General features: G+C 39.9%; 1 protein-coding gene across 1 annotated transcript in view; it reads left to right on the top strand.

Annotated features, from left to right (window-relative positions):
* Window positions 1-18,201, top strand: part of Hmcn1 (hemicentin 1) — a 402,633-nt gene that overhangs the window by 346,099 nt on the left and 38,333 nt on the right. The window contains exons 82-93 of the mRNA XM_028775780.1: window positions 876-1,066; window positions 2,662-2,875; window positions 4,692-4,826; window positions 5,640-5,830; window positions 7,833-7,914; window positions 10,229-10,498; window positions 11,031-11,201; window positions 11,336-11,506; window positions 15,643-15,813; window positions 16,121-16,291; window positions 16,730-16,900; window positions 17,050-17,220. Coding sequence (XP_028631613.1) covers window positions 876-1,066; window positions 2,662-2,875; window positions 4,692-4,826; window positions 5,640-5,830; window positions 7,833-7,914; window positions 10,229-10,498; window positions 11,031-11,201; window positions 11,336-11,506; window positions 15,643-15,813; window positions 16,121-16,291; window positions 16,730-16,900; window positions 17,050-17,220 — 2,109 coding nt within the window. The remainder of the gene's footprint in view (window positions 1-875; window positions 1,067-2,661; window positions 2,876-4,691; window positions 4,827-5,639; window positions 5,831-7,832; window positions 7,915-10,228; window positions 10,499-11,030; window positions 11,202-11,335; window positions 11,507-15,642; window positions 15,814-16,120; window positions 16,292-16,729; window positions 16,901-17,049; window positions 17,221-18,201) is intronic.

Below are 18,201 nucleotides of genomic sequence, written 5' to 3'. Positions count from 1 at the left end.
AGGAAGGAAGGAAGGAAGGAAGGAAGGAAGGAAGGAAGGAAGGAAGGGATGGGATGGATGGGATGGGATGGGATGGGATGGGATGGGATGGGATGGGATAGGATAGAAGAGCTAGAGGGGATGGATATCACCATTAAAAACAAGGACCTCTAAATCCACATGATCAAATCTTGTAAGAGACTGAGGCAGCATGCACAGGGCCTGCACTGGTGTACATCAGGTCTCTGCATGTATATTATGTCTTCAGGTTGGTGTTTTTATGGGATTCCTGAGTGTGTGAACAAGTGGGTCTCTGATTCTCTTAGAAAGAGCCTTTTGTTTCTTTATTTTGCTCAATTCCAATGTATTAGTTTTATCTTGTTTTATTTTTTATTATCCTTTAGTATCCTATTTGTTTTCTAATGGTAGACAGAAAGGGGGTGGACTCAGATGGGAGGGAAGGTGGGGAGGACCTGGGAGGAGTGGAGAAAGGGGAACTATAATTAGTGTATATTATATGAGGAAAAAATATATTTTCAATAAAAGGTGGGGGAGAGAGGACATGAGGTTTGGAGGAAGATTTGTTGGAAGGGTTATGGAGAGCATTGTACAAGAAGAGGAAGAGGAGCGGACCCAATTAAGATACATTGTACACATGTGAAATTTTCAAAGAATAAATAAGAAGTATTATTTGAGAATGAGAATGTGTTACTTTTACGTGATAGACTATTTCATAGTTTGGGGTTTTGTTTGGTTGGTTTGATTTTTTTCTGTTTGTTTGTTTGTTTGTTTTTCCATACTCCAAAGAATGACAAAGCCCTCAAAGAGATGTTTTTGTGTGTTGATTTTCAGTATGAGCTCAATTTTCTGAGTGACTATGTCTAAATTCTTCATAGTACCACCTAGGATCCAAAGCACAGAAGTACACTACACTGTCAACGAGAACTCCCAAGCTGTTCTCCCATGCGTTGCTGATGGAATCCCCACGCCTGCAATTCACTGGGAAAAAGACGGTGTTCTTATAGCCAACTTGTTAGGGAAATACACTGCTCAGCCATATGGAGAACTCATCTTGGAAAATGTTGTGGTAAGTTTAATGGGCATGAGTAGACACTGTAGAGCCAACTGGCTATTCACCTACTTCATTTTGGCAATTTAGCTCGGAAGTATTTCCTTTAAGACTGAAAGGAAATACTCTTATAAATCCAACTTAAGATTAATTGCTCCTGCATTTCATTTTATATTCTGAGAATTAGAAGTGTATTTAACAAAAGGGCTGAAAGCAGTATGTTTCCCCCTTCTGAAGTTATCATTTTACTTTTGTGGAAATTTGTATCAGGAAAAATTCTAAGTGGTCATGCTGTTCTTGGAGCTTATAACTACGGGCCAGGATGACAAGATGGTAGACATTCCTGTGAATTTAAGTATAGTAAAGAAAGCTACCAAAAAATTGCCTTTCTCTATGCATTTTTAAATAGCCATGTCTATGAATGGTGATAAATTTTATGTTTCTAATTTTTTGGTGCTTCAGGTAAAAAAAATATTCTTGATATTTTAGATTAGGATAAAACAACTATCAATCGATACATAACCTCAATGCATCTGGACATATTCAACCAACTCATCCCATATTTATAATGCACCTTCTCTTTGAACAACTCTGCTTTATTTAGGCACTGGGAAACATCAAAGAACTTAATTGAGAATGAGCCAGGTTTGTTTGAGAAACCAGCAGGCAGTTAGAGCAAAGAAAGAGAATAACTTAGAAAAGGAATCAGAGAAAAACGGAGACCACACCAGGTACATGAGTCCAAAAGTCTGAGGAATGAGGAGGATAGCACAGCCACCAGTGAACCCGGGGATGGCTGCAGAGGCAAGGGAAGGAGCACTGTCAGTCCCCTGGTTTCTTCCATTGTAGCTGCAGCCATCAGATATCAACCAGTTATCCAAACAGAAATAGGAACAAGTTCAAGGTTGCTAGAAGTTTGTTCTAAGTTTGAGACACTGGCCATCATCAGCCTATGAGTGGCATTTAAAGGCCTGGTACTAGATGAGATCCTCAAGGGTCTGAGACCAGAGAGAGAGCGACTAAGGAGGACCAAAGACTGAATCCCTCACGAGTCAACATGAAGACATTGATGTTAAGGGAAAAACACAATGAAAGATGGAGAAGGAGTAACCAGAATGTTAGCTGAGAAGCTACCAAAGTGACACCCAAGTGAAGACCCTCCAACTCAATTGACTACTGCCCAGTAGGTCAAGCCCATCGAGTGATGAAGTTGGCTGTTGGACTCAGCAAGGGAGACTCATCTCACAGTGTCTTCTGATGGTTTTGTTCTCTGATCATCTTACCCTGAGGGCCCACTATGTTGTCAAGATGCCAATAGCTTCTGAGATTCTTTGTTCCTTTACTACATTGCAGAGCAGCTAACCCTGTGGTGTCTCCTAAGGTCTTATGAAATAACTATTCTATTTCTATGTGGTATGGGGCTTACTCTTAAGCTCCTACATTTTAAATTAAATTAAAATAAAATGTAAAGGCTAACATGATTATTTATGCTGAAAGATGGAAATGTAAATCAACATTAGGAATGAGTGCTCCTTAGGGAAACAGGTGCTGAAATTTTGTGTACTTTATGTAGGAGATTGTCATATATTGATATTTGGGAAATTTTTATTTAGCTGGAAGATTCTGGCACCTACACATGCATTGCTAACAATGCTGCTGGTGAAGACACACATACTGTGACCCTGACTGTTCATGTCCTTCCCACTTTTACGGAACTTCCTGGAGACCTGTCATTAAATAAAGGAGAACAGCTACGATTAAGTTGTAAAGCCGTTGGCATCCCATTGCCCAAACTAACATGGACCTTCAACAACAATATTATTCCAGGTTGGTGATTTAATTGTTAAGCTATAAATTCATGCACCTGTTCAGCGGCCTGGCCCCATCTCTACATCCTCTTGGGAGGCCACTGAGGAATCACAAGTACAGAGTTGACTCTTTCTATTCTCTGAAATGGTTGGGATCAGGAAAACACATGCAGTTCCCCTACTTGAGAGATGGAGGCAGGAGAGTCAGGAGTTCAAGGTCATCCCCAACTACTTGGTGAGCTGGGGGCCAGCCTCTGCTATTGGAGGTGTTATCACTAAATTAAGCAAATAAATAGAGCCAAAAATTAAATTCTGTATAGTAACGTGTTTTCCCCAGTACAGAGTCACTCTTCATTCTTTTGAAATGGATCACAAAACAACAAATTCTATGTTATAAATAAAACATTAACAACAACAAAGACCCTCTCCCTGAAAGGAGACAGTATTGAATCTTAGGCATCTACACTTGCCTCTGATGGACCCCTGCATTGCTGACCAGTGGGTTCGGGGGCTGCTGCTAGGAATCCACAGATTCACTCATCTTATAGAACACAGTGCTTCTCGCTGGGCGAATGAACCTCAGAAATGAAGAGATCAGTTAACACATCCAAGTTTCTAGCCACCGTGCCACTGTGCATTGTGTTAAAGTAGTGCCTAAGCGAAGGGCACTCAGCCCTGGAAGAGCGTGTAATCGTTGAGACTATAATATATCATTTCTCCCTTTCCTCCCTCCAAGCACTCCCCTAAATCCTTCCTTGTTCTCCTTCAAATTCATGACTTTCTTGTCATCGTTGCCACACACATATGTGTGTATACACTAGCTTGATTTACCACCAGAGATGCCATCAATAACGAGTTTAAATGCACTGTGAGTAATGACTGGTTGTCCTGTCTTCACAGTTCTGACTTGCATCTACCAAATGCCCTGCTAGAGAAGCAGTTATAGCTTGAGATATTTCTGTCGTGATCAATTATGTGAATGGCTGAAAGTCATCAACTGTATCATCTTAGTATTTACATACCATTCCGTTATAAAGAAAAGCAATATCTAAACATCAGAACTCTTTTCTGAAGGCACAGAACTAATTCTGGCATTTAAACTTTTAAGCCTATTTTTCCACCTAACATAGTTGAATGAGTTCTTTAAAAATAAGTGAGACAATGCATACAAAGAAGCCATGTATAATCAGATAGTTTCATTCTTATTTAGTATCGAACTCTTACATAGACTTTTATTGGTTGTTTTAAAATTACCATGCTCTCATTCAAATATTGTAGCTGCCTTTGTAAATATTTACATCTTCAGCCTTTATGATTTATTGGGAGTTTTAAGTTATTATAGATTTGATCATTGTGTTGTTATTACCCACCAGGGATGTCTTTTCATGATTTCCCCGCAACCTGCCAAGTCAGTTGGATTACAACTGAAAAGGTATTCCCACCATTGATGTAAATTGTTTGGGAAAAAAACTGGTGGTGAGATAAAAGGAATGGAAAATGCCATATTTCTGAATGAAAGGTTTTTGGAACTCAGAGCAATTAAGAGCCTGATTTAAGTGACAGGCCGAGATGAAAGGGACACTTTAAAATACTGTGGAGAGATGTTTGTTTTCATTCTCTTTTCCTGTTCCATGGGCTGTTTTTGGTTCTTCAAATGAGTTGTCTATAGACACAGTAAATAGCTTAAGGGTGGTTCCGTGGTAAGGGCTCTCTTGTTCAGTTACGGTTCAATTGCTGACTGGCTCATAAATCTAACCTGCAAAATATTACACTGCTGTGACATTTTCCTAGGTCACTGAGAGGCATCTGTGTTGTTTCCTAATCTGTTTCCTCAGCCCACTTTGACAGCATCAATGGACACAGTGAACTTGTTATTGAAAAGGTGTCAAAGGAGGACTCGGGCACTTACGTGTGTGCAGCAGAGAACAGCGTTGGCTTTGTGAAAGCAATTGGGTTTGTTTATGTGAAAGGTAGGTGAACGCGTTCCATTTTCCCTTTGTGATTTATTCAGAATGAAAGTTTGTTTCCTCACTATGAAGTAATGCAACATGACTGCAGTTTATTATCCCAATGTCTGAACGTGTATAGATTCATGAGGAAAAAAAGAAAACATGAGTTTCAACTCAACAGTAAACAGGTTGCAGAGATGGCTCTGTGGATGGATAGAGGGTTTGTTGTTTATGTGAGTTTGGATGCCCCAAACCCATGTAAAACCTAATCGGATGTGTCAGCCACCTACAAGCCCAGCACTCAGGAGACAGACAGGAGACCCTGGGGAAAGCTAGCTAGCTAGACTGGCTGGGACTGGTGAGTTCTAGGTTCAAGAGACTCTGCATCAATAAATAAATTGGTGAGCGATTGAGGAAAACATGCAGCATCAACTTTGGGCCTACACACACACACACAAACACTTACAGATGCATATATTCACATACACACACAGGCACAACACACACACAAGCACCTACACACACATATTCACACACATGCACCCCCCCCACACACACACATACACACAAACATGCAAATACACAAATACACACACTAAAGATAAGGAAACAGTAAATAGATTATAGAGACCATTTGACATGAAATGCATTACCTCCACACAAGGACCGAAGTTGACAACATTATTGGGGAGTAGTAAGAGTGATGACTCTGAAAACCACAACATTTTAAAGTGGCTTTCCCCTCACTGCTAAGTTATATGTCTATGTATGTCAAAAGTCATACAGGAAGTGTCAGCACCTGCTCTTTCTTCCTGCCTGTCTTATATTTCCCAGAGCCCCCAGTCTTCAAAGGTGATTACCCCTCTAACTGGATTGAACCACTTGGCGGTAATGCAATCCTAAACTGTGAGGTGAAAGGAGACCCTGCCCCAACCATCCAATGGAGCCGCAAGGGGGCTGACATAGAGATTAGCCACAGGATCCGGCAACTGGGTAATGGCTCCTTGGCCATTTACGGTACTGTGGTAAGTTTCACTGGAATTGTTGATACCATCTACACTGCTGTGCCCTGTGTCAGTGTCACTCATAGATGAGAAGTTTCTTTTCCAATCCTATACAAATCATGACATCAAAGCTAGCCTATTCCTCCTTTTAATTTTAATGTAATGTTTTAAATGTATGTTTTAACTGATATGTATGCATATATATATGTATATTCTAAAATTCATATCTATTAATATTATAACATATGTTTCAGTCTATGTCAACTATATAATGCTATGGCAGAGATCTCAAAATCCTTTCTCTTTCTTTTATATTTTATTTGAGTTTAGCTTATTATTCAATAAAATACCAAAATCTTTCACGTTAACTAACCATAACTCAGTACCCATTCATCATGGTTTTTCCACCACTCCGTCCTGCTCATGCCCTGAGTTTCTAGTAACCACCATCTGAATCTCAGCCTTGCCTATTCCACCTAGGAATGGAACCACACAGTATCCTGTGCCTGGCATATGTCACTTATCCTAACGATTTCTAGTTGTCTGCCTTGTCACAGATAACAGGATTCCATCCTTTACACTGGACGAGTAGTATGACATTGTGTGTATATATGTAAACTATTACTTCATCCAGCAACTAAAGTCTTTTAAAACTATGAAAGAATAATATAAGTTGATACTGTTGCTTTTGCAAATAAGTATGGGCAATAAGATAATTTTGTGGGATTTTCCCCAATCATTCATCCATTATTTACTGTTAGGAGATAAACTTTTAAAATCTATTTTAGAACAAGAACTTCAAAATGTTATAAACATGGCTATAGGATAGATTTCATCAGGAAAGTAATAAGTATACATGGCTCTGTTCACACTTCAGTACTCAGGAAAGGAGAATAAAGACATGATTCACTTAAATATTTCTTACCTAGGTAGTTTCTTAACTCATGCTCGGTGAACTCTCTTATGTGCTTTCATATTTTAATTAATTGAAAACAATTAAAATGTATCATTGCCTAACCCAGTGGGACTTTCTTGGGCTTTATTTTCTTTATTTTTAAACGTTGGCTGTTGTTGATTGATAGTTCAGTCTTTAGACTTTTTCCCAGCTTTAATCAATGTCATATTGTCTCCGCTTCTTCATGGCTGCCTCTTCTTTGTACACAACAATGGATATTTCTCAAACTTCCAAGACTTCTTTGAATACCATTATTAATGTTACAAGGTCTTTCACTTATCCAACTTAATAGTCCTAAATATGTGGTGTCAGCCTGGATCTTCCAAGTCCCATTTCCAGCTGCCTACTAGAGGCTTCCATAGAACTGACCTTGATACTTGCATGTAATTTAAACAGTATAAAGGCAAAAAAGAGGAGGAAGGATAGGGTAGGGGGTTAATGGGGGGGGAATGGAGAAGGGGGATGGCATCTGAAATGTAAATAAATAATCGAATAAAAAATGAAAAAGAAATAAAAAAAAACTTCAAGCTAAGCCTGTATATGGTATTGTAAATAAGTTTAAAATATTCAAATAGTACATGTTATCTGTATTAAATATGTATAAATTTATGAAAGACTAATTTATTATTACAATTAAGTTTATTCTTCACTTTCTTTGGTTTCAAACTCCCTATGAACCCAACTTAATACATTTCCAAAAACTCCAATTAGAAAGAGCTTAGTATTGGTTAATTTCTTCTGGCTAGTTTAGTGGATTCTGAGATAGTCATGATCATACCATTTACATTTTTATTTCATAGTTTTTAAGAGGTGGACATGAAATGATGCATTTTTACTTTGATTTCCTGGGACTCAATATTACATGAATTATTTTAATTTTGGAATTTCTTTTTCCCTCTTTTCTCCTCTTCCTCTCATTTTTTAAGCTAACTATGAGCATAGACATGGGTAGATGTTCCATTTTCATTAAAATGCTTTCCCAAAATTTAAATTCCAAGTGAACTATCATATTGAAAAGGCAATGTGCCCTGCAGACCCCTGTTCTCACAAGCACACTTATTTCCGTAGAATGAAGATGCTGGTGACTATACGTGTGTAGCTGCCAATGAGGCCGGAGTGGTGGAGCGCAGCATGAGCCTGACTCTACAAAGTAAGCTCTTCTGTCAATCTCCAGCAGCAGGATTGTTGCCTACTGGAGAGTGACCATTTCCTTTAAACCTGCAACATGTATTTGAACAGTAGCTTTCACAGTGTGTCCATTTTCCTCTCCTGGTGATACAGGGGCAGTAACCATGAAGCATAATCCCAATGTACTTCTGCAGATTCCTTCCCGCTCTTATCTGACACCCGCAGTTTACAGTCACAGTGTCTTGGTGGCAGACAATAGTGAGTCCCCTCCATGGTTCACCAGACTCTTGACACATGCTTTCAAGGATGGCATTTTATATGCTTTTAAAATATGTACTAAATGTATTGTGTGAGAGAAACAATTATTTTCAATAAGAGGGAAAAACACATATTAAAATGGAGAATAATTTTAAAAAGCTCAAAAGGCGTCCAGGTGGATTGGCAGCCCTCTTCCACGAAATAGTTGTGTCTGCAGAGTGGAGGCTGTGCTCTTCATGAAGTCCCTCAGTGGATGCCATGGGCAGGCAGAGCTTCCTAAACTAGAGGAGCAGAGCAGTCTGTGCTGACCCAAGTCAAGAGAAACATCATCAGATCAGCTAACATACAAATCCTGACAGTGGATCCTTTCAATCCCTAACATGAAAAGGCCAAAAATACCATTGACAATAAGCTCAAAGCACAGAGCAGTGTTTTCATGCAGATGAAATGCTTATATTTGATTTGCTTTATTTAACCTGAAATATGTATACATGGTATATTATACTTATATTACATTATCACTTTATAGACATCAATAATGACTATAGTATCTAAATTAAGATTCTATGTTTAACCACATACTTTTCTTGGCCAGGGTAGCATGAGCATACAATCTTATTTAGTAACTTTTTCCATACTTATTGTGAATGATAAACCAGATTAAGTGTCAGTTTCCAAATATATAATGTTATCTAAATATAAGGAAGTAAGTGAGAACAATGGCCATTTCTACAGTGGTATGGATGTGAACATTGATTGAAAGGTGCATTGCTGATATCATTCTATATGGTACATACAATTCTATATGATACTTGGTACTTGGTCTTTGCTGAGACAGCAGAACTAAGGTGAGAAAATGACTTTTCTCAAAACATGTCAGTAACCTTTATTGAAAAAAACACTAGTGGATAAGTGTAGCAGCAAAATGTGTTTGCTTCCATTTTGTTTTATGCTTTAGATAGCAAGGCACACCTCTCTATATATAAAATAGGCTACCACCATGCAGAAGTATCTGATGCTTTTTCTCCTCTCTCTCTGAGCAAGTCAGCCACATTCAGTTCAGCCTCGTTGTCCCTGTGCAGTCATCCCATGGTTCTCTTTTTCCTCAATGTCCTTGCTGCCCTCAGCTCTCTTATTTAACAGCAAGGACATCTGAGATTCTTTGGGAGAAAGGAAAGCATAGGTTTTAGCCAACACTAGAAACTTTGTGAACTACCACCCACTCCCCACCCCTGCCTCCCCCCGCCACCCCCGGTCAAGAATCCTTTTTAGTCATAAAACTACCAAGTCTATCTCCATGCTGTGTCTTTCACCAAATGGAAGAATCTTCTCCCTGAAATGAGCCTCCTCCGTTTTGAAAATACAGTTTGAGAGCTTTCTCCCTAAGGAAGCCTTTCCTGAACTAGTTTTACAAGTATTAGAACAATATAGAGATAGGCACCCTGCCAGCAGCTACATTCAACTCCTTTTCCATCTGGTCCTTCCCAGGAACTTTGCTTGGGTTGCTGTTCAGGCCCAGATGCTGACAGCCTCTCCCTGCTCCTGAAACTCCTTCTTTTCATACCAGGATTCCCATCTCTCTGTATTTAATTCCTTAGGAGGTAGTTCTTTGTATCATCTATAAACCAGCTTCTGTCCATCTCATAATTCCCTCCTATGCTTTCTGTTTCATCAGCTTGTACAGCACTACTTTCTCTTTCAAAGCAATCTCAGTTATAAAAGATCCACACTCCTTAATGACATCTTAATTTTGAAATTTCTATGTGGATGCTTCTGACTCCACCTGTCCTCTAGGAGTGCTCACATGAGAGTCTCACAGATACCTAAGGTCAATGTCCTGAAACAATGCAAATCACCACCCACTGCTCACTGCCCCCCCCCCCCCCGTTAGATCCCCTTTCTTCTGTGTGTTATTGAATTACCCGAACAGAAACCTGACTGCCCAGCTTACCAGTCCTTCTCTTTAACCCATGCCACTCCACGGCAAAATTCTTTTCAAAATGAAGTCACCACATTTTGTAAGATAAAATAATATAGCCCCCTAAACAACCAAGGCCAAGTATCTGCTTTCTTCACAGGTCCTCCCATAATCACTCTTGAGCCCGTGGAAGCTGTTGTGGATGCTGGTGACAGAGTCATACTGGATTGTCAAGCATCTGGTGAACCTCAGCCAACCATCACATGGTCCCGCCAAGGGCTCTCCATCCCCTGGGATACCCGACTTACCATTCTGCCTAATAGCTCGTTGTACATTGCTGCTGCTCGCAAGGAAGATACCTCTGAATATGAGTGTGTTGCCCGAAACTTGATGGGCTCTGTCCTTATCAGAGTGCCCGTCATAGTCCAGGGTAAGTGGGAAACAGAACCCAAGTCAGCTCAGATTCCCAGTCTCCTTCCAGTTTACCAACTGATGAGATTAAAAACAACACAGTTTAGAGTATTCAAATGCCATGCTAATCATTCAAAGTACAAAAGTAAATTTTTCTTGAAAACTAAGCAAAAGTGTTCAGAAAGTGATATATATTATATAGAGAGAGTGATGATACATAGATAGATAGATAGATAGACATGTGCACACATGCGTGTGCTCACACACACACACACACACACACACGGTAAGCACTGTGTGAGATTCTTCATCTCTTATTCTTCCTATAGCCGTAGCCACAACCACATGAGTCAGCAAAGGATCTGCGAGGGAATTTCATTGACTGAGTTATTGTCTCACTTCCAGATATTAATTTTACCCCTAACGGAAAGTTTCCATGGCTGTTCCCCAGCAATCACACTCAGCTCTACACCCAGTATGTAACATCAATGAAATATTCTTAGAAACTTTCACTTGCAAACTTGAGTCAACACGCAATGTTTTGTTTGCAGTGCACGGTGGCTTTTCACTGTGGTCTGCCTGGAGGTCCTGCAGTGTTACCTGTGGGAAAGGCATCCAAAAGAGGAGTCGGCTGTGCAACAACCCACCTCCAGCCAATGGAGGGAGGCCATGCCAAGGGTCAGATTCAGAAGCACGACACTGTCAAAATAAGTTGTGTCCAGGTATATTTCTGCATTCAGTGTGTCGGCAGGTGTTTAATAGATACTAGTTTATGTTCCCTACCTTGGGCCTGCCTTGGGGTTAGTACTTGCCATTTGACTTTAGCTAATGGTGTGATGGTTTTACTTCCCTGTAGTGGATGGTCACTGGTCAGAATGGAGTTTCTGGGAAGAATGCTCAAGAAGCTGTGGGCATGGCAACCAAACTAGGACAAGAACTTGCAGTAGCCCACCGGCTCAGCATGGTGGGCAGCCATGTGAGGGGCCCGCTGTGGAAACCATCATGTGTAACGTCAGGCCTTGCCCAGGTGAGGACCCACCAGAGACACCAGCAAAGCTTTTGTACTTTCACTCCTACTGTGGAGTCGAGATCCCTTTTCCTTCATTGCGAAAAGATGTTATGGCTTCTATGTCTCTATGTTGCTTTCCTGTGTCGAAAAGAGCCTTGTGAAGGAATGACAGGGTTGCAGTAAAGCATCCCACTTAAAAGAACAGGAGAGTGGCTCTGCACTCGGTGTATTTTAATCATGCACAGAACGTAAGTATATAGAAATTCATATATTGAAAGATGATGGGGACTTAAGGTGACATGTAATCTAGTAATCCATTTTCAAGTGAGGGAATGCGCTCAGAGGGGTTAGACTGTCACCCAGCAGTGTGCTGCTCACGGGGAGCAGTCTAGTAGCATGGCATTTACCATCTCAGATGAGCATCATGCCAGACACTTGGTATTCCTGTTGTTGCTTCCTTAGTATCGTATGCCTCTTTCAGATTCAAGTGACAGAATTCAACTTAAATAAATAAAAAAATTCTTCATTCAAGTATAATTGAATGCAAGGATTTGTCCAGTGTTTTTACTAGTATGTGGCTCATCTCTGATCTCCACTAAGATTCTCTTTGGCTTAATTCTCCATTAAATTCTTCCCATGTGTGGAAAAAATGACGACAGGCAACTGGTGGCTCACAGTGGCTTTGTAATCTCTGACCTTGAAGTGAAAAAGTTTCTCTCTCTGAGACTCATTTCAGCTTCAGAGAAATAGCTAGGTTTGAGTTCAGTTTTGTCTCATGTTTTTCTCTGAACTGAACTAAACCTAGGTGGTGGGCACACTAGGGGCAGCATGAGTGAAATCCTCATGTAGGTTGCCAAGGGGTACTGGACTCCTTGTTGGATCTTTAGGAAAGACCATGAAGAAGAGAAGAAGGTCTAGTCAAGAACTAATTCATTCATTCATTCATTCATTCATTCATTCATCTAGACTCTAGACAGTGTTTATTATGTACTTTTATTTGAAGATATTTGAATTTCTAAGCACTTGGTTGGATAGATTATGAGATGCTCTGGTGAATATAAATAGAATATTAAGTAGAGAATAATTTTTAATATTGATAAACATGCTGAATAAACTCAAAAGAGAAGACTGGTGGAACAAAACTGAGAGAAAATATTCAAAAAGGGAAAGAGTCACTGAATTAAGTATTGTGTCTTGTTATGCACATGAATAAAAAATCTAGAAAATAATGGAAATGTAGTAATTAATTCATTAACTAAGGTTTAAATGGTTAATAAAACAGAATTGAAGATTTGAACCTAGGCTGCTGTGGTTTACAAGTCTATATATTTGGAGTACCTTTCCAAAAGTTCAGTTTTCACTATTGTATCTCAGAAAACAAGGTACTGATCTGGGAGTAGTGGTACATACCTATAATCTTCCCCAAAAATAGACAGACAGACAGACAGACAGACAGACAAAAACCACTACCCTGAAGTCTTTAACATAACTAAAAAGCCAAGGGTTTACTTTAGTCTTAAAAAATAAACAATCTAATGTAGTGGCATTATTCTAAAGGAAAAAGAAATATTAATACTAATTAGAGAACTTGTATATCATTTGTCAGGTATATTATTAATGAAATTATATAATGAAGGTCTAAGGGTGTTGCAATTGCATTAAAATAAATGTCAGTGTACCCAACATGCTTGGTAGCTATTTGCTTACTATTACTTTTTGCTCACTGTTTTATTATTTTATTGTTTGACAGCTTAAATAATGGCACTCCAGTGGGTAGATGCCCACCATCGAGGGTACCACAAAAACTAGCAGGCACTACTATTTCCCCTTAGAGTCTGTACGTGCAGGGATAGTTTATAGCTAGATAAATAATTTATTAGTCTTTTACCCATTACTGCTAGCACATTCTTGACTATTTCTTGTATCCATTACTCTTATGCTTTTCATAAAATGCTGATTTTTCTGTTGAATATTGTACAGCTGTTATTGCTTCCTATTGTGAAGAACTTTTTGCTCATTATTTTATTTCTTTATTGATTTAAATCGATAAGGATTCATATTATTCAGTAGTATGTATAATATGGGCTCAAGTATATTTCAGGGGGTTAATAATACTATTAATTTGTCTACTGTTATGCTCAAAATATCCTGGATTTGGTTTTGGAAATTTCAGTGCACCCTGAGTGTTGAAGCCTAACACATAGAAACCGAAACTCTTGCATAGCTTACAGGGCCGAGCTTACAGGGCCGACCTTACAGGGCCGACCTTACAGGGCCGGCCTTACAGGGCCGAGCTTACAGGGCCGACCTTACAGGGCCGACCTTACAGGGCCGACCTTACAGGGCCGAGCTTACAGGGCCGAGCTTACAGGGCCGAGGACCCTTCAGACCCCAGATCTTTTCTAGAGTCTCTACTCAGAGCCCAGGTCCCTGCTGCTCTTCACAGAGCTTCCACCTATTACAACAAATGAACTTACTGTGTTTTGAATTCTTCATTAGCAATTCCTCCCTACTTGTGTTTTCTTTGTGGTTTGATTTGTCTGTTTGGGAGGTTCTCGATATCATCCAAACACTGTGATATTGTATGTGTTCTCTGGTTTACACTGTCTTTCTTCTTTCTCTCATTTTTTTCTTTTCATTCTTTCTTTCATTCCTTTTTGTTTGTTTCTTTCTTTTTGTTTATCTGTCTATATAAAAGAAGGTCTTCAATCCTATTGCATCTTGTGTCATAAAAGTTAATTTGGTTAGGGTTTCTTTGTGAATTAAATCTAAAAAGACCAAACTTTTTCAAAGAGAGTTTCAAACGTCTATCTACATAGAGTAGAAACAGACAGACATTAGATAATAAACACCACTCAACTCTAGGCTCCTTTGATAAAGCATCCTTACATTGTCAGAGGTTTGGACTTTGTTAACTCACATCCTTGAAATGTTAAAGCCCCTGGGTCTGCAGAACATCTGCAGTGAGTCTGCAGAACATCTGCAGTGATATGGTCAATGTGTGGGGACTGTAAGCATCACACTCCAGGCCAGGTTTTAAATGCTCCCTCCCACTTCTTAGGTTTAGTTAAATATTGTCTTAGAACAAAGTCTTGTGTGACCATGTTTGCCTCTATCTATAAAGCAGGAGAATAAGTAGTCACCTTAATGAAAGATCAATTAATTATGAAAAATGCAAGATATTTTAATATTTTTAATTATAACCTTATTGATTGATTTCATATTACAGTTTCTTTCTTATACATTGTGTTGAGAATACTGAGATATAAGTCTTAACTTCTCTTTTTGTTCATATTTTGGTAACGCTAGTGACCAAAGAAGCATATTCTATGGGCACTATATCTAGAAAATTCTTTAAGGAAAACACAGCCTGATACTTATCTTGCGTAAGAGAAAGCACACTGTGGCTCTTCAGCCCATGCAGCTGGTAGGAAGAGTGAGGCTGGTCCAGGCCTGTGGTCAGATGCTGTAATGTGTTAGTTAGCAAAAGGAAGCCCTTCAGTGCAGTCCTTGGAAACTGCTGGTCAGTTTTGCTTCTGTTGTTTAGCAAGTAGGTGAGTGTGTTATTCAGAATTTCAAACTCATGAACATTATGTAATGGAGAAAACTGTTCAAAGACTTAGACCTGTGCAAATCACCCTGTTGTTGAAAGATCCAAGAACATGTATAAGTGAGAAGCCAGGCCATGTTTAGAGATGCTCTCTTGCAGTCTTAGATCCAAAATAGCATTGTTATAAGTTTCATGTTACCTACAGCACATCTCAATCTATTAGACAGACTCGCTAAGCTGCTTCTGGTCTCCTCCACCATCCCTCGAGTACCATATGTGGGCAAGTGCTTAGCGAGAGTTTAAACACTCGGGTTCTGTTTACATATGGTTGCTTGATTAAATTTGATTTTAATAAAATAGCCTCCTTTGAATAATTGTAAGCATTTATTTTGGCACTAGTTAAGCCTTCTGAATGTCCCTGGACACAAATCCCTTTGAAAACCAAACATGAGAAAAGAACATCGTTAGTTATATTTCTTTTGGGTCAATTTTAGTTATTTTAGATTGTGGGAATTTTAACTTACTATGGAGTTAATTTGTTTGCATAATTTTGTTTTTAAATAACTATGGTTCTGTGGCTTGAAACTGTCTCTGGTGTTTGTAGTCCATGGACTGTGGAATGCTTGGCAGCCTTGGGGTGCGTGCAGCAGAAGTTGTGGAAAAGGCAGTCAGACCAGAACGAGGCTCTGCAACAACCCGCCACCATCATTTGGTGGGGCCTACTGCAAAGGAGCAGAAACCCAGATGCAAGTCTGCAATGAGAGACACTGTCCAGGTGAGAGACGTAAAGTAAGGTTACCACATTAAACTAATTAACATCTACCTGTCATGCAACAATGTCATTCACCCTAATACGGTCATAGTTTGACCTGGTCTACTTGTGTGTGTATACCTGTAAAAGCCAGAAGGTTTCAGATGCTCTGAATTTACAGGTGGTTGTGAGCCACTCAACATGGATACTGAGGACCAAACTCACATCCTTTAGAAGAGTCCCAAGCTCCTAGCATCTGAGCAATCTCTAGACCCAGCCGCTCTGACCATGGTTTTTGTGTAGTAACCAAGCACATTTTCTGTTAATCCAGTGGATGGCAAGTGGGCAACTTGGACCAGTTGGAGTGCCTGCACTGTATCCTGTGGAGGAGGTGCCAGGAAGAGAACAAGGGACTGTTCTGACCCAGTGCCACAGTATGGAGGAAACAAATGTGAAGGGACTGGTATCCAGAGTGACTTTTGCAATAGCGACCCTTGCCCAAGTGAGTGTTGGAAACAGTGAGTCAATGCTACGTCCTTAAAGCTTTGCTATGGCCGCCAGTCCTTAAAGTTACAGTATTGTGTTGCTTGATCTTTGACCTTTAATTTAGAATGCCAAAGCAATGTCTGGTTTTAGTGTGTTCTGAAGTTACAGTCTCTGCTCCTCAAGAGAAGAGACCATCTCTCATATCACCTCTAGCTCATGGGACAATTTAAATATAATATCAGACCAGCTGAGGGGAATCCCATCATTATTAGCATATGTTCTCTGTCTCTATTGAAAACATCACCTGGCAATTTGGAAAGATACCCATTTATTGGCTTGTTTTCTTTCTGTTTATTTCTTGAAGGGTTCTCTTTGATTTGGGAACGAATGTCACAGTTTCTTTTACATCTCAGTTTTAGAGCTCTGGTTTATGTCAAATTATTTCACACTGTAGCCCATGGTAACTGGAGCCCTTGGAGTGGCTGGGGGACGTGCAGCCGGACATGCAATGGAGGGCAGATGAGGCGATACCGCACATGTGATAATCCACGCCCCTCCAATGGAGGAAGAGCCTGTGGGGGTCCAGATACCCAGATCCAGAGATGCAACACTGACATGTGTCCTGGTGAGCCTCTTCATTTCAGTCTGTGGGATGAGTGAACCTCTTCACTTATTGATCCTTGCTGTCACTCTGCTACTTGCACGCCAAGAGTGTCCTAGGTAAAGATTTTTAAACTGATTCATTAATATTAAATGATTTATGCTTGTTCCCAGTGGACGGAAGTTGGGGAACATGGCATAGCTGGAGCCATTGTTCTGTCTCTTGTGGAGGAGGTGAAAGGACTCGAAAGCGGCTATGTGACAATCCAGTGCCATCTAAAGGTGGCCGTTCCTGTCCAGGAGATGCCACCCAGGTCTCCAGATGCAACATGCAGGCATGTCCAGGTAAGGAAGTGAGCTGTGCTTTGGCAAGACCATTGCTACCACAAATTTAGAGGCCTTGTGCAAGTTAGAATAAGGGTACCATTTAGAGTCCACAATAAATAAAACAACTCTGGAGTTGTCATTTTTAAAGATGTACTTTTCCCCTCTAAGAGTGCTGACGGCTGAATTTTGGCTCTATTCAGTCCTTTGGGGCTTCCTTGTGTCAAAGGACATATTTCTAAAGAGTATAGCGAGGCCAACATTGACAGTTCCATATTGTTGAAATGGGAAGACAATTGGACCTTATAAAGCTTTAAGTTTTCTTAAGAAATAAAATGTCCCTGAAAATGGAAAAGGCCCCACTTGACAGGGTGAGAGTGATTTTTGTTGAGTCTTTTACATAGAACTAGACAAACTGAAGGCCGGATGTCTGCTCCTCAGCTGCTTAGTAAGCATGCTCTATGCACAAAGGTCAGGAAAGGTTGTTTTTTTTTTTTGAAGGTGTATTTTTTTCATTGGATATTTTATTTATTTACATTTCAGATGTCATCCCCTTTCCCCCATCCCTCCCCCAGAAACCTCCTATCCTATCCCCCCTCCTCCTTCTTGCTTTCTTTTTCTTTTAGCATTTTAAGTTAACATACAAAGTACTGGGTTTTATTACAGCATCCTCATACATGTGTCATTAGAGTTCTGATTTGTTTCCCTCTCCCCCTTCCCTTTCTTCCTCCAGCTAGTTTTCTCATCTGATTTCCTGTCACATGTATTCCATCACCCTCCCTCCCTATCCCTTTTTTTTTATTAGTAGCTTTTTTTAAATGTTAATCAAAGGCTTTATAAGTTTGGTAATGCTCAATAACAAGATGCCCATACAATCAGAAGTGTAACCCAATACCCAACCTAGATATACCAACTATCTTTGACTGGCAGAGACACGCCAACGTCCTCCTCCATGTTCCTCTCTCTCTCTCTCTCTCTCTCTCTCTCTCTCTCTCTCTCTCT

This window comes from Grammomys surdaster, unplaced genomic scaffold (genome assembly GCF_004785775.1).
Source record: "Grammomys surdaster isolate TR1022 unplaced genomic scaffold, NIH_TR_1.0 259, whole genome shotgun sequence".
Classification (NCBI taxonomy): domain Eukaryota; kingdom Metazoa; phylum Chordata; class Mammalia; order Rodentia; family Muridae; genus Grammomys; species Grammomys surdaster.
The sequence above is the reverse complement of the archived record's forward strand: the minus strand, read 5'-3'. Positions and strand labels throughout refer to the sequence as shown.